The sequence below is a fragment of the Pleurodeles waltl genome, chromosome 6, assembly GCF_031143425.1.
Source record: "Pleurodeles waltl isolate 20211129_DDA chromosome 6, aPleWal1.hap1.20221129, whole genome shotgun sequence".
NCBI lineage: Eukaryota > Metazoa > Chordata > Amphibia > Caudata > Salamandridae > Pleurodeles > Pleurodeles waltl.
Genome location: NC_090445.1, coordinates 738,590,629 through 738,607,540, shown reverse-complemented (window position 1 = coordinate 738,607,540; position 16,912 = coordinate 738,590,629). Strand labels below are relative to the sequence as shown.

At 42.2% G+C, this 16,912-nt stretch overlaps 1 protein-coding gene across 3 annotated transcripts in view; it reads left to right on the top strand.

Annotated features, from left to right (window-relative positions):
* The window catches only part of ENO4 (enolase 4), a 434,196-nt gene that overhangs the window by 260,368 nt on the left and 156,916 nt on the right, over positions 1 to 16,912 (top strand). For 2 of the 3 annotated variants that reach the window (XM_069239263.1, XM_069239261.1), the window contains exons 8-9: positions 3,208 to 3,372; positions 3,541 to 3,666. In XM_069239263.1, coding sequence (XP_069095364.1) covers positions 3,208 to 3,372; positions 3,541 to 3,666 — 291 coding nt within the window. The remainder of the gene's footprint in view (positions 1 to 3,207; positions 3,373 to 3,540; positions 3,667 to 16,912) is intronic. The other variant, XM_069239262.1, reaches the window with a different exon arrangement.

Genomic DNA, 16,912 nt, shown 5'->3' with positions numbered 1-16,912 from the left:
TGTGGTGGGCCTAGGACAATGGGACCACCTACAGCATCTCTGAGTCCCACACTAGGTTAGTGGGGACCCCAAAATAATAACCTCTCCCACTAGTCAGTGTCTTTTTGGGCGCTCTCATGGCTGGATTTACAAGGGTATAGCTTGTGTTTTAAGTGCCTTGTTTGTAATATCATTGCAATGGGCCTGCAAGCCTTGTAAATGTTAAACGCACTACAACCTCTAGCGGCTAAATATATTGTTACACTGCATTATTTATTGCCATTTTCTTTTTGTGTGGTTATGCCCTCTAGGGTCTAACAATATAGTTACATCACTATGTTTTTTACAAATACTGTTTTCATTGTGGTGTCCTCTTGGGGCTGTTCTAAGCGTTACAGTTTTATCAACATACTAAAATATTAGTGGTGCAGAAACTTGCCCCATAATGCTTTGCGCGGGGCTTTACTTTTACAAAACAGTTTTGCTCATAAGTCCGCCTGTGGTGGTCCTAGGAGAATGGGGCCACCTTCGAAACATTGACACACAATGTGCTCTTTCTGTCTACATCATCTCTGGGTTGCCACACTATGTTAGTGGGGACTCCAAAATAATAACCCATACCACCATCCGTTGTCTTTTTAAGCTCTCTACTCGCAGAATGTTTGTTTTACAGTTGGGAGATATTTTATGGGACTTATTTGTAATATAATTGCAATAGGCCTGCTAACCTTGTAAAGGTCTAATGCACTACGTTCTCTAGTGGCTAAATATATGGTTACACTGCATTAATTTCTCCCATTCTTTTTTTCATGGGGTTATGCTCTTTAAGGGCTGACTTTATGGTTACATGACCATGTTTTTTCCAAATGCCGTTTTTATTGTGGTGTCTTCTAGGGGTTACTGTAAGCATTGCAATGAACATATTATAATATTTGCTGTACGAAAATGTGCCACATTATGCTTTGCAGGGCATTACTTTTACAAAACATTTTTGCTCATAAGTCAGCCTGTGGTGGCCCTTGGACAACAGGACCACCTTAAAGCACTCTCTCTGTTTACATCGTCTCTAGGTCCCCACACTAGGTTAGTGGAGACCCCAGAATAATAACAACGCCCCCATTCTGTGTCTTTTAAGCTTTCTCGTGGATAGAACTTTTGTTTTACAGCTGGAAGAAGTTTTGTTTTAAAGGCCTTTTTTCTACTTTGTCCTGTTTTTTTCATGGGTTATGACATCCAGGGGGCTAACAATATGGTTACATGACCATGTTTCTTACAAATTATATTTTGTGATGGTGCCCTCTACGGGCTGTTTTGAGAATTACAGTCTAATTCCAAACGTTTATTTCTGAAAAAGGTTTATATGATAATGGTTTATGTTTTAATAATCTCTCCTTATTACAATTATGACCATGACCATGATTCAGGCCATTTTAACATCCTTATTACACTATTACTGTTTGAACACTCTTGATATGTTTGGGTGACCCTTCTAGTTTATTTCTCCTCTGTGGCTGTCCTGTGTTGTTTTTTTGGGGAATCGTGTTAGCTAGCCAGCAACTCTGATGGTGGGGTGGTGAAAATGGTATTCTATTGGAATTAGCATAGCAGATTTAAATTAGGGTCCTAAATGGCAACATTTTCATTTTTTGCTGCAGATAGAGGAAAGGGGTAAATGGAAGTGTTTTAGTTATATGCAGGGACACTCGAACTATATGGCAGGAAAAGATGAAATTATGAGGCAGGGTAGACCAATTTATGTGGAAAGAAAGTCCAGTTACGAATTTGCAATGCCAATAGCTCTAACTCAAGCAAATGCGAGACCTATTGCATTGCAAATGCTTGTTTTTTTTTTATTGGTTAAGAGGAGGCAGTGTCTAAGAGGTACATTCACAAAGGTGCATTCACCTTTTGCGAATGGTTACCACTCCTCTTTGGGGTCAGTAAAATATCAATGTTTTGCTACCAGAATTCAGTCGTACAATCTTGATACACATGATAACTATTCTATATTTGGAAGCGACGCCTACCGGCTCCTTTTCCAGACACCGAACCATTGTACTTTCCTAAACACATTTAGGAATTCTGAAAAACGTTTCTGAATCACTAAGGGGCAGATGTATAACCCAGAGTTTTGTGAGTCGCAAAACCATATATACAACAGTGTACTTCACACTGTTTGTGATTCCCAATGAGGTCGCAAATGACCTACCTCATTAATATTCATGAGGTAGGTCGCAATTTGCGACCCCATTGGGAATGGCTGCACTCACAGGGATGGTGGCCTCCTGGGGACAGCAGACCACCATGTCTGGGACTGCTTTTAAATAAAGCAATTTTTTTTTATTGCAGCCCGTTTTCCTTAAAGGAAAACGGGATGCATTTCAAAAATAAAAATGTAAAGTTCTCTTTTCATTTTTTGAGAGGAGGCAGTGGTCTGCCTGCTCCGAAAAAATATTTTCACTACCTTTCACAAAGGGAAAGGGGTCCCATAGGGACCCATTTCCGTTTGTTAATGGGTTAGCACCACTGCGATTGTTTTGTGAGCGCATTCACGGTCACAAAACAATCCTACATCGCACTGTGACTCGCAATTAGGAAGGGAACGCCCCTTACTAATTGCAACACGCAACCCTATTTTGCGATTCGGTAAATAGATTACTGAGTCGCAAAATAGGGTTTGTACATACTAAAGTGCTTTTTTCATGTCCCAAACAGACCAATTCTGCGAATTGGGCCGTTTGCAACAAGAAGAAAGCTACGCATATCTGGGCCTAAATGTGTTTAGCACATAAATGAAAGGGGTTTAGAGTCCTCAAAACCCTCTGATTTTCATAATCGGAGAGTTTGCGAACGCTAAAACCACTTGTATACCTGGCCTTAGGTTATTTACCGGCGGCCCTGACCTGATGTGGCAGGTCGACAATTTGTTCATATCTAGAAAGTCATTCCCTCTGTTGTAAAAACAGAAGCCAGACTTCTTGTACTCCCAAATCCCAGTCGTGCTATATAACCTAATGCTTGCACGTCTTTCACTTTACAAGTCGGGAGTCCGCTTTGCCCGTTAAATTGTTTGTTAAATGCTTTATTGTACGAGTTTTTATCTTGTTGACATTTTTGAGGCGGTGGGCGAGGTCTGAATTGCAGCACACATTGAAGGCCGAAGGCACGTTATTTGCGCTGTGCCCCGAGATGCGTCCGCAGATTGACCTCTCATGCATTTTCCCGCAGCCTGTCGTTAAAAGAGTGTCACCTCTGGGATGTGTTGTAATTGCCTGTGATCGACTCGAGCAGCCCCTGGACTTAATTCAAGAGGCCTGCAAGTCGCTTGGACTGGAATTAGGACAAAATCTGCATTTGGCAATAAACTGTGCTGCTCACGAATTAATGGACTATGTAAGTGGCTATCTTTTAATGTGTTTTTCTATAATTGAAAGTGTGTTTTTTCCACTTTGCGTAATCTATGCATAATTTATGGTTTTATGCTGCATTTAAAAGTATAAAGGAACGCTTTGGGCACTAGTGTAGCAATGGAATACATTTTAATAATTTCATCTTTTTTAGAGTAAAGGGAAGTACGAAGTGATGAGTGGAGTAAGTAAGAGCCCCGACGAGATGGTTGATATGTACGTGGACTTAATTAATAAACACCCTTCGGTTGCTGCTTTGATGGACCCGCTGCGGAAGGAGGTTAGTCGGTTATAGCCGCTATACGCGTGGAAGAGAATGTGAGAATGCTTTTACTTAAAGAGCATGCCAAATGACCTGCTAATCTTGTCTGGAAATATTTTCCGGAACTCTCAGCTGCTGCCCATGAATGACATTTGCACATGATTTTACACTAGTGACAGTGTGGTATACTGTGTGCTGTCTCAGAGGTAGGATTCCTTAGAGCAATGTGATTGAACCTACTTAAAGATTCCCTGTTCTTGTTTAAAAATAAATCTTGTGTGTTTTCTAAATTTACCAACGTTTGTGGAGGCTTTTTTCTGCCTTTTAGTTTTGTCTCAACCACTAATATTAGGAAGTTATTTATGCATTCAGCACCCATCCCATAAACAAATATTTACTAATGTTAATACCGAGGCTTCTCTTGACCCTCATCTCCCAGTCTCATACTGTGTTGAAGGCTCCTGGCATGGAATCGATCCCCTGCAATAGAGCCCACTTCAAACGGGCACATTTTGGTAGAAGGTATTCTCATCATGGATCTATTTAGTGTTCCTAACGGTGTACAGGTGTTATTACTTAACAAAGATCAACGAAACTAGTTGTACTGATGGATTCTTCTTCCCACAGATTTCTCAACATACGAATATCTTCAGGTGCAAGTCTAGATCTGGAAACCTCTTACTCAGTAATTGCTGTCCAGTGCTGCCAAGTGGAGCAACACCACTCCATCTGTGGCTCCACCCGCCCCAAATGTGATGACACATATATGGTGCTACCTGGTGTGTTGGCATCAGTTTGTGTTTTTCCCAACTTACCAAGGCAGGCCTGGAAGTTTTGAGTTTTGAGCGAATTCCTCAAAGTCTAATCAGCAGTAGATTAGGTTATATATCATCTCCTAAAGACAGGGTTCAAATTCTTTAAAAAAAAGATGCCTTTGTTAGATAAAAAAAAAAAACAAGACATGTTCTTTTTGAAACAAGCTAGAGTTAGAGAGAGAGGAATCTGTACAATCCAGGGAGCTGAGAGATTGGGCTTGTGCAGACAGGAGCAGTAAACACCTTTCTGTAGGCCACTGGCAGAGACCTCGGGCCACCTGGCAGGCCTTATAGTCTTGCTAGGGCACTTGCTATCTTCATTCCATACAATATCTCCATTGTTCTATAAAAGTTTGTGGGTGGAAGCCGAAGCACCCAAGCACCCAAGCACCCAAGAAACTCATACAGACTCCTAAGGTAACTCAGAGGAAGGAAGTGAGGAGAAATCCTCAATAACCGTTATATTGATGTAATTCTTTGTCATATTCTGTTGATTAGCTGCAATTGTAGGCACTATTTTGGGTGTTGTTTTAGTCACAGCTGTACACGTTATATGCACTAGGATGGCATTTTGAATTTATAAAAAGTCATAAAAGTATATTCTTAGTGTGTATTTTTGAGTGTGTCTATTCATGATGAAAGTAGGTTTGATACCTACTAATAAGTATTCCAGTGAGTCTTACAGGACTGATCAAAGTCCAGAAGGCACCATCCTCATGAAATGCTCGGGTAGTTCGTGCCTTACAGCTTACAGGTTGTTTGTTGACTAAGTCTGCACTGCCAGAGGATCTAGAAATCCCAATGGTCAGGCCGTATTCTGAATATGTTTTAGAAAGCATATCATTTGTCACCTTACATAGGGCTGGCATTTGAGTAATCTTGAATTACACACACAAGGTTTTAGAAATTATTATCATAGCGGAGGCATTGTTGTAATATTGATTTTCTCCCTCAGTTTAGGTAAGAGTTCGCTCTCTGCTGTGGGTTTGTCAGGTATTTAACTAGTGAAAGACATTCCCCTTTTTGACTTCTGTTATGAGTCTCATTCTGGATCTGTTTTACAGTAGCACAATCAGTTCTGAAAAGAGTAAACTTCAGACTGTAACACAGCAAGTGCTGCATACCTCTTACTCATGGGTGGAGTTTAGTCTTGTAGATTCATGCACTGGGCCCTTTCATACAAACAGGACTGCTGCAATACTTGCTAGTTATGAGTCCGATCATTACTTAGAAAAAGCAAGCCTGAGGGTTCTGGTAAAGAAACAGCTGCCCTACAAACTAAGAAACCATCAAGCTACAAAATAAGAAAAAGCAGGCCTCGATCTTCACCATAGAAGGCGTGGTTATGGTTCGAGAGAAAAAGCTGGATTGTATCTGTATTTTGATAGTCATTACAGTTCTTAGTAAGACTTTGGAGAGAGTGGATGGCTGGAAAGGCGCATCGGAATATTGCGTCACACAAGGGCGAATAGGTCAAGGTAAAATGATAAGAGATTTAGCACATGATGCTGAGGTTAGTATGAAGAAAGAAGAGAAAAGTTCAAGTTCAGTACACGGTTTAACAAAAAAACAGACCTTAGAAACTGCGCACACGTCTGCAGGATGGGTTTGGGCAGTAGCGCTTCTGAAAAGTGCAGCAGAAGTAGCTGTAGTTTGCCAGACTCTCATCTGATTGTGACTTCATCCAAAGAGCACATGTAGTTTGAAACACAGGATAGACCCATAATCTCTGTATAGGGGTTTTGATGTAGAAGTACAAATTGAGGAGAATAGATTGCACAAAATAAGCAATATTCTGATCCCAGTTGTTGGACGCCTAAGACATCATTCTTGCAGAGGATGATTGGCCTCCATCACTTATATGAGATGCACCTCTGGGGATAGGAGGTATTAATGCAAGCATTTTCCTTCATGGTACTTAAATGAAAAACTTATGGAAAAATATGCATGAGTTGGATTTAAAGCAGGCTCCTGCATTGTACAGAAACCAACCAGGGTAAGGCAAAAACTCTTTGTCACATGTAATTCTCTTAAGGAGTGAGCCCCAAGTTCAGACTCAATACCCATTAAAGCAAAATGTTAAGCACGAGATGAAAGCTACCTGAGACCAACTACAATGTCAAGGGGTAATGGTGCATGCCATTCATCCATGAACACTCCCCTTTTTCTGAGCAATTTTAGAATTTTGAAATTTATATGTGCACATACGTGTGTTGCAAAATTCTCGCAGGACTACATTAGATTTTTTAAATTGATTCTTTAGCAAAAATATTTCACCTGAATCCCAGTATCTAACTCCTTTTTAGTTTGGCTAATTTCTATATGCATGTACAAGACTGCAGGAGAAATATAACAATAGTCTTAGGCTCTTTGCAACAAAATAATGGAGATCTTAAAAGAGGATCCAGGGGTGTTAGCCTACATTGATGGCATCTTCATTGCAGATGAAGACTTGACTGAGCACCTACATAGGATAGACAGAATAATGACACTCTTTGCCCTACATGGGTATAAAATAAATGTAAAAATATATAAAATTGCATATCCCCCACAGCAATCTTACTTGAACGGTAGACAGACATGTTAGAGACTAAGGGCCTGATTTAGATTTAAGCGGACGGGTTAGTACGTCACAACTGTGCCACATATCCCATCTCCTAAACAATAAATCCTATTATTTGTTAAGCGATTTATATTTTGGCAGAGGGAATACCGGTCACGGTTGTGATGGAGTAACCCCTCCGCCGAAATCTAAATCAGGCCCCAAGTACTGACATAAGAGGGACACCAAGACAAACTTAGTAATTGGGGTTGTTTCTAGCACTTCAGGATACCCACATGTAGGTTACAGTGATGGACAGATGACCCACATAGCATATAGATCACATTTATATTCTATTACAGAGGAAAAAATATTCCTAGTGAGAAAATCCTCATGGCTGTGCATCCTCTTGCATTAGGAGAACAAATAACCCTAGTACCCCCTCTAACTACTCTAAAAGCACTTAGTATCCCCAATTCACGTGCTCTACCCCTTTGTTTGGTGCGATGGGATGCACCTTTAATTGCAACCACTGTATAATTTGAGCATGATCCGACATTTTGGACTCAAGAAATTCTACAGCACTTAGAGAATATTCTGCAAGCTCCAAGTATTTCACCCATACATGAGTACAAGACTGTGACCTACACAGATGGCTTTGCAGAGCATGGGCACTCAACAAAAATATTCTGTGACTTGTTCTGCAGTGCAGAGAATTTAAAATGTTGACTTCAAGGCGTTACACAGACGTGCTAAAGTTATAGGTGATTCCACTGCACAGATAGCAGAAATTCATGCCCTCATACTTGCTCTTCAAAAAGCTGATCCATTAGTTACCACACTTATTGTGTTAGATGCAGCATTTTGTGTACAAGGTTAAAATGTATACTTTGCACATTGTCTTTTAAATGAATTCATAGATTCAAAATGTAAATCGATAAGAAGTAAACTACTTGGGTAAAAGTAGCTTTGTTACGGGACGAGCTTCCTTTGGTCCATGCACAACACACAATAGCCCATAAAAATGAAGGAACAAACGCTAAAAAGAGCGATGCTGGAGGCGTAGCTGCAAAGATAGCAGTTAAAACCGTTAAGTTAACTACTGTAACTTGATTGCAAACTACGATCAGTGCAAACATGCTGGCAATACAAGCAACATTGAAAGCAAAATCCTCCTGACTATTTACTTTCCAAATAGTTTTATAGCCTCATCAAGGACTGAACGCTGGATTCACCAGCTGCAATTTTTATAATATGTTTGTAGTACTATAAAGTATACCACATATTGCAGTTCAAAAACTATGTGAAGAGTTTTACGCCTCTGCATTACCTATACTTAATTGTGTGGAGTTCTCCACTGCAACTGCGGAGTCTCCGCAAACATAAGTATAAATGTTAGTTGTACATGTGGGTGGGGAAAGGGGCAGTCTTGTAATGGGATGAGGTAGGAGTAATAGGGGTTTAGTAAGTCAGGAAAAGGTCTAGGGAGGATTGTCCTCCACCCATGCAAGAGTGAGGCAATTACATTACTCTGGGAGTGGAGACATGTAACTATCACTTTCGTAGTAAATTTACACTTGAGATTTGTTAATACTGAAAATAGTAAACTTACTCCAAAGTGTAAACTTACTCCAAAGTGTAAGTTACCTTTGTGAATGATGCCTAATGGTTCTCTAATTTGTATACCTCGCAAAAAGGGGATAAGCATCTATTTGGCTTCCGCTGGCATCAGCGCTACTGAATTAATGCTACAGCAGAGATACTGGTGGGCATATTTACCTACAAATGCAGAAAAGAATGTACAGCAATGTAATTTTTGTCAGGAAATAAACTACTCAGTTTATAGCAAGACCATTGTTTATCCCCCTTCAAGTACCTGACAGATAATTCTGTATAATAGTCCTCAACCATATTGAGCCATGCCTAAGTACCAATCAGTAAAACTACTTATTGGTTGCTGTTGATTTCTGCTCTAGATTTCATTGGGTTTGGCTGTAAAACTGCCACTGACTTGCAGTGGCTAGTAGCAATGGGAGCATTTCAGATATTTAATTTAGATAATAGTCTGTGCATGTTGCCGAAGCTTTTATGGATGCGTGGGAGTATGGATGCTAAATAACATGCCTAGAGGAGTGTTGGTGGTTTCGTCCCATCCAAGCTACTCTTTTGAGTATCAATGTATGTGTCTGTTCTTGATCTCCTTGGAAAGGTGGTGGAGTTGAGAATGAATCAATCTGATCCTGTTTCACAATTGGATTTCTTGAAGAATATTCAAGAAATGAAAAAAAAAACATCAAAAATAAAATACTCTCTCACTAGTGAAGATAGCATTGCTTGCGGGTGGCTCCTCAAAGTTAGAGAGCTGGCAGGTTAGAAAGTAATGGCAATATCGAGTGACAGAATTGGAAAGGATTGTGAATTGGCAGTTGTCAAACCTTTGCAATAAAAAAATATTTGGCTGATCTCACAATATTGTCTATTCTTTGTCCAATCTCACTGCTGCTTCCATTAACCAAAATGCTTGAAAAGCTGGTTAATGGCCAATTGAATTCCTTTCTGGAACATTTGAATGTACTTCACCCACAGCAATCTACCTTTCATCTAAGACACTCCACTGAATCTGCTCTGTTGGAAGTTTCTGACCTTAAAACTGACAGTGGACATGGGAAATAATGAAGTGTTGATATTACTTGATCTATCTGCCCGCGTTTGATACCATCTTACATGCCTTACTTCTCCAACAAATCAAGGACTGTGGCATCTCTCATCTTATCTTATCATGGGTTGAATCCTTTTTAACTGGTCGTAGACAAACATTTACTTTAGGACTTTTTTCATCACCAGAAAGGACAGTTGCATCAGGAGTTCCACAGGCTCATCTATTATCCCTGCATTTTTTTAATATATAGATGGCCTCTTTAGGCTCTCTGATTGCTTCTTTTGGAATAGTGACCACCTCAAATGCTGATGATATGAAGCTGATTTTATCCCTGGATAAAGCTTCCATTGGCTCTGAGCTAAATTTCAAAAACCGCCTCACTAAAGTCATCTAGTGGATGTAATTTAACGATTTAAAATGTAACACTGATAAAACAGAGATCATGTTGTTTGGTAAATCAAATTCATCCTCCCCAGCTCAATGGTGGGCGAATTCTGTGCCCCCACCGCCCTTCACAGTTGATGTAGTAAGGAACCTTGGAGTAAAGCTTGATACATCCCTATCTTTCCACCCAGAAGCTCTTGCAGTGGCAGGTGGGTGTCTTAACTTAATTAAATCGTTAAGAAAATGTTTTGACTTCCTCCCATCAACTGCAAGGAAAACTGTTGCCTTTGCCCGTATAACCTCGAGACTTGACAATTGTAATCATCTCTATGCAGGATCCTCTAAACAGACCATCCATAAACTCCAGATCGTGCAGCATGCATCGCTTAGTCTTGTGTTGAAACTTCCCAGAAGGTCAGCAGTCTCTGGAAACTTTACATTGGTTACCAGTGCATAAAAGGATCCTCTTTTCCAAATCTTTAAACTGACATTTACATCATTTACATCAACTGGCCCTATATAATAGAACTGCCATATTTACCCATTGCACAAACTAAAAGGACCCTGAGATCTTACCTTTCTAATCTCCTTAAGCCCTCTTCATTTAGACTTAAAGCATGAGGCGGCAAATCCTTCTCGGTATTCAGATCCAAGGCATGGAACCAACTTCCCAGTCCTTTACGATTCATTGAATCGGAAGTAATTTTCAAGAGCAGCTAAAGACCTGGCTCTTTTTGGCCCCTGAGGGTCACTGCTATTCTCTCATCTAGTGATCTGCTATTTTCTTGTTTTTCTTCTTTCTTCTGAGTTTTAGATTCTTTGCTCCATTTGAAGTAGTAGAGCGTTTTATACATTTCAAATTCATTCATTCATTTATTCATAACTCTTCAGCATTGAATCTTTCATAGATTCACATGCTCAAATCTTTCTGTCATGGTGGGGTTCTAACAGTAATAATCAGAAGCAGTGTCATAGGGAAGCATTGAGAGCTTAAGTGGCATTGATTTATAAGAACCAAAATTCTACTAATCGGAGCACTGCCCCTGAACCACCGTTTCCCTGCCACCATACCTCAGATTTCTAACCGTACATGTGTGAGAGAGTCTCCCTTAGCTTTGGTCAGTCTCAAGTGTTTCAGTCAACTTTTGACCTTTTTTCTCTAAAAAAAAAAAACATGAGTTATTTGACCCTATAAGCAACTCAGAGGTAACACCTGTTGTGTTGTTTCCTGGCTAGCATCATGCAAGAGGGATCTAAAAAAAAGCTTTTTAGACCTTGTAAATCCTGTGAAAAACTAAGATTATTTTCTGAGGACCCCCATAAGGAGTGTCTTTATTGCTTACACCCTCATCATAAGCCAAAAGAATGTAAGCCTTGCAGAACCTTTTCTGCTAAAACTCTGAAACACAGAATAGCCAGGCTACTTCTGTGGCTTCAAAAGAAAAAAAACACATGGTGATCCTATTTCTGAAGATGAGGGACAGAGTCAATCTTCACCAGTGAGAAAGCATAAAAATGAGGGCTCACCCTCATATGAAGGAGAATCAAAGAAAATAAAATGTCATAACACAGCATCAGAGACAGAAAACCCATTGATTAAGGATGCTTCTGGATCACCTCTCGCTCATAAAATGCCTTCCAAATCTACTTCAGTGCCTGTTACTCCTTTTAAGGAATCATCATTTAGAAAAATGCAATCATGGATGTATCTGCCAAAGATGATCAAATCATCAATGGGTGACATGTCAATGAGGAAATCGTTTTTCGATATTGTACAACTACATTGTAGATGACACAGACTACCAGAATGACAGTGGCATCTTCATCGGGTTGAGAAAGCTGATGATGCCTTCATTGACTAAGACATCGACTGCAATTGCATCTACAAGCACATCGCCATTGACAACAATGAAAGCAAAATCATAGTCGCATGCAGTTTCTAAGTCAACAATTGTCGTCATCAGAACCATTGACGAGCCGGTTGACGAACTCATAAAGAGACAGTTTTAATCACTGCAGAAGGGGAATGAAAATAAAGTCTCATAGCAAAGATCCAGAGATGGAAATGTCAGTGAGTAAAGGAGTTTGGATCACCTCCCTCTCATAAAATGCCTTCCAAATCTACTTTGGTGTCTGTAACTCATGTGGAGAAATGTGATGGGTGACTAATATGTCATCGACAGTCAAATAGTCGATGGTTGATGCTTCAACGGGTGATGCGTCACAAGGAAATCATCAACAATATTGCCCCTTGCTGCAGCAGTGATGGCTACAGGTTAAGTGACATTGACAACGAGAATGACAATGACATCTTCATTGTTGTCAAGAAAGCTGACAACAACGCCTTGATCGACAAAGCTGTGGACTGCATTTGCGTTGACATGCACTTTGCCGTCGACGACACGAAAGCAACATCACAGTCACAGACTGTTCTGAAGAAAACAATCATCTTGTCATAGGCACCGTCGACAAGCCCATCAACGGCACATAAAGAGACCGTTTTAATTACTGCAGAAGCGGTTCCAGTGACTTTATATCCCGATCAGACATCTCAAAGTAAGGTGTCACCACTGCCTCCTGTGCGTCTCACGGAAGTAGAAGACTCTGGTGATGAAAGACCATCTGGGCCAGCTTATGATCCCATGCAACTTCACTTCAAATGCCAGGACGATGATGAACCTGGAGAAGAGAGTTCAGCCTTAAATGAAGGAGGTCGCTCCTTTCAGGATGGACAACGATATGCCTCACATTGCTATGACTCTTTCTAGGAACACAGTCCAAATGATGAACCATATGAGGAACAACATGACTTGCAGGAGGATACAGTTCCTATGTCTAATACGTTTGTAAAACATTTGATGCATGTTATATGACTATCACAAGAGATTTCCAGAGGCTAACACACCGGCACAGCATACACCGGTGCACTCTGATAATCCCGGTGTTGCAGGGCAACGCCCTCGGGCCACAATCCAGGCCCAGAGCTTAGATACTGCCATAATAGCAACCTAAGATCTCAAAAAGTGAAGAGAAGCGTCTGAGACCTGTTACAATGGTAAAACCAAAAAAACAAGACAAATCACCAGCGGGGGACTCCTCGCACACTGAGAATCCACCCCCAACGCCCGCCAGAGAATCGCAAACGGGGCACGAACAACAAGAAATACCTCTGGACACTGTGCTGCTGGCCATTAGAGATTCCCGGGAAGCGCTTGAGCGTAAAATCGATAACCTCACCACAGATCTTTCCCTTTTGCGAGACGACCACCGTAAATTAAAGGAAACGGTGGGTTTGCACGAAACCACGTTGACAGGAGTGTTAGCGGCGCACAAAGGCTCATCCTCAGAAATTAAAGACCTGACCACCCGGCTGAAAACATTGCAGGCAAGGGTGGAGGATGCAGAAAACCGAGCCCGACGGAACAACATCAGATTGGTGGGGGTTCCGGAGGGGGCGGAGGCCTCCGCAGCTAATATAGAAGTATTCCTAGAACAGTGGCTCAGAGACACGATAGCATCAGAGGGCTTCTCACCATTCATTGCGGTGGAACATGCTCACAGGATCCCTGGCGGACCACCCCCGCCAGGAGTCAGGCCACGGCCAATAATCGCTAGATTACTCCACCACAAAGATAGAGACTACGTACTGTCACAATCCTGCCAGCTAGGAGAGATTCAATTGGATGGCCAAAAGGTTATGATATTCCCAGACTTTACGAGAGAAACACAGGCGCAAAGGGCATCCTACATCGCAGTAAAACGAGCCATGCGTGAGCATGGTATAAAATATGCCATGCTCTTTCCGGCAAAACTCAGAGTGGAATACGATAACAGAACCAATTGTTTTCTCACACCTCAGCTGGCGATGGAATGGCTTGAATCGCTGAACATCCACTGCAGAGCAACCCGCGACCGGACATTCCGAAACCCCGGGAAGAAATGTAGCAGATCCCGGAAAAAGACCACAGAAGCGGCTCCATCGAAACGTCAATCACAACAGGAGATGCGTGATGCGGTGGAAACAGCAGCAGCATTAAGCGGGGGAGACTTCCACACACGCCGGACCCCTGATGCTACATCAGACGTTGACTCAAACTGCGAACAGTCCTCAATATCCTCCCAGGACACTCTCGTCGGCTTGCCTTTGATCATCCCAGGAACGGCGGACGAGATTATCTGACCTCGCTAAAAGAACAAGTTGGCAAGTGAGCGGACAATTGTGGGGGAACCTCAATCTGTTTAGGGACATTGATAGGACCCAACCGTAAATATAGAACTATAGGAACCTAGATGTCATTTCTTAACCGGCACATTACACATAATCGGGTCTGGGGGAAGAGTCCGGGACGCTGCCTCTTGGTCTCTGGCACGCCTCCCTCCAATAGGTTGATAATTAGGATTACAATAGTTGTAATGGTTTGGACGGGGAGAGTTGTAGGTACCGGTCCTGGGGAGAGGGAGTTACAAAAGGGGTTTGATTTTGGTTGTGTTGTCTTCAGGGTTTATCAGGCACATCTATCTCGCAGCCCAAACGGTTCACACCTTAGATTATGAAACTCAATAGGTTTGTCCAGTAGTAGTAATAGAGCGGTGTTAGCAGACCGCCTCCACACCACTCCCTAAACTATGACCACAGAATACAAGATAATCACATGGAATGTCAGGGGCCTAAATAACATGTCCAAGAGGTACAAGTTTCACAGCTTTCTTAAACGAAGGGGAGTGCACATAGCTATCTTACAAGAAACTCACTTGTTGGAGCAGGAGATCAAGGCCTTGAAAAAGCGCTGGAGGGGACAAATATTCGCCACTAACCACTCAGCATTTGCGAGGGGAGTGTTGATATGGATCAGACCAGGCGTTCCATTACAGGTTCTTCATACCTTGATCGACACTGAGGGGAGATACGGAGTGATATCTGGTAGATTGGACAGGAGAGAGGTAACTCTTGCGGTACTATACGCCCCAAATCACGAACAGGGAAAATTCCTAGACAGATTATCACTGATCATGAGCACACTTCTCACTAGCACTACATTAATAGGAGGAGACTTTAATTGTGTAGTGGATACCGCAATGGATAGATCGCACCCACCATTGTCACAATCCGTAACTCATAAAACAGCACTGCACTTCCAGCAGTGGCATAAACACTGTCAATTAACGGATTGTTGGCGCAAACTTAATCCCCCCAATAGAGAATACTCTTTCTATTCAGCAGTTCACGACCTGCATGTACGACTGGACACCGTTTTGGCATCTCCAGAGGTGCAATCTGTGGTGGCGAAGGCCGAGTATCTTGGCCGCACCATCTCAGATCATAATCCCTTATTGATCTCTTTGGCCTGGTGCGGGGAAAGACCTTTGATTCCCACTTGGCGCCTGAGAGCAGAGTCACTTGAAGACGAAGCTTTTAGAACCCAACTGGGCACGCAGATTAAGGAATTCTTCGAGAACAATGCTGGAACTGCCTCGTCCAGATCTGTCGAATGGGAATCCTTTAAAACAGTGATCAGGGGATATTGTATTAGCACTACTGTGGGAGTACGGAAGGTGCTAGAGACAGAACTAACCGATCTCGAGAACTCCCTTAGGGAACTCGAACGTAAGCACCCATCACAACCCGACCTCTCAACACAACTAGAAGAGACAAGGGCTAGAATAATAGAAACTAACACTAGATTGTCATGTTTCGATTACAAACAATTCTTGCAGAAGCAACATACAGAGGGCGACAGAGCAGGCGCCCTACTGGCATGGCTGGCCAAACCGCCCCAACTTCAAACCATAGTGGTGGAGTTAGAGACCACCCCGGGTATAAAAGTATATGGACAGAAGGAGATCAATACCACCTTTCTTAAATATTACTCAGAGCTGTATGCGCCTCCCTCCGAAGTACTCAGCGACGCTCAATTACAAGATCTGGGGAACCTCAACCTCCCGGCATTGAAAGGGGAAGATAGAATAGCCCTGGCGACTCCCATATCACTTACAGAAATAAAGACTGCAATCCAGAGTATGGCAAGGGGCAAGGTACCGGGAGCAGATGGTCTCCCTCTGGAGTTCTACCTTACATATCAGGACTTATTAACCTCCCAGCTCAGCATCTTATATGCAGAGGCATGGAATAACAACAGCTTGCCTCCTTCCACTACAGAGGCAATAATGATTCCCCTTCTGAAACCTACCAAACCCCCCACAGAAGTTCGATCATAACGCCCACTATCAATGTTGAACTTAGATTATAAAATACTAAGCAGGGTACTAGCTAATAGACTTCTACCATATATGTCCTCATTAATCCATCAGGACCAATCGGGATTCATCCCAAAGAGAAGCACTGCCCAAAATATCCGTCGATTGATCTCACTCCTTCATGCCCTACCCTCTGACGCAAATAGAGCAGTAATCATCTCGATAGATGTCGAGAAGGCTTTTGATAGCCTACGATGGGACTACCTAGAACGAGTGATGCTGCAGCTAGGACTATGAAAAGGGTTTGTCAAATGGACGAGGCTTCTCTACACAAACCCCACAGCGAGAGTACGCACTGGCCGTACAATATCCCCTTCCTTTGCCATAGGTAGGGGTACAAGACAGGGATGCCCGCTTTCACCATTGCTTTTTGCATTGGCAGTTGAACCTCTCGCCCAATCAGCTAGGTCCCAGAGGTTCTACGAAGGCATTACAATAAATGCTTTTGACGCATCATATTGCTCTCTATGCGGATGACATGTTACTCTTCCTCCGGAACGCAGAGACCGATCTACCAGGAGCAATGACAATGTTAGACAACTTTGGAGCTACATCTGGACTCCGGATAAACTGGGGGAAGTCGTCCATTTTTCCAGCTGCTAGGGGTAT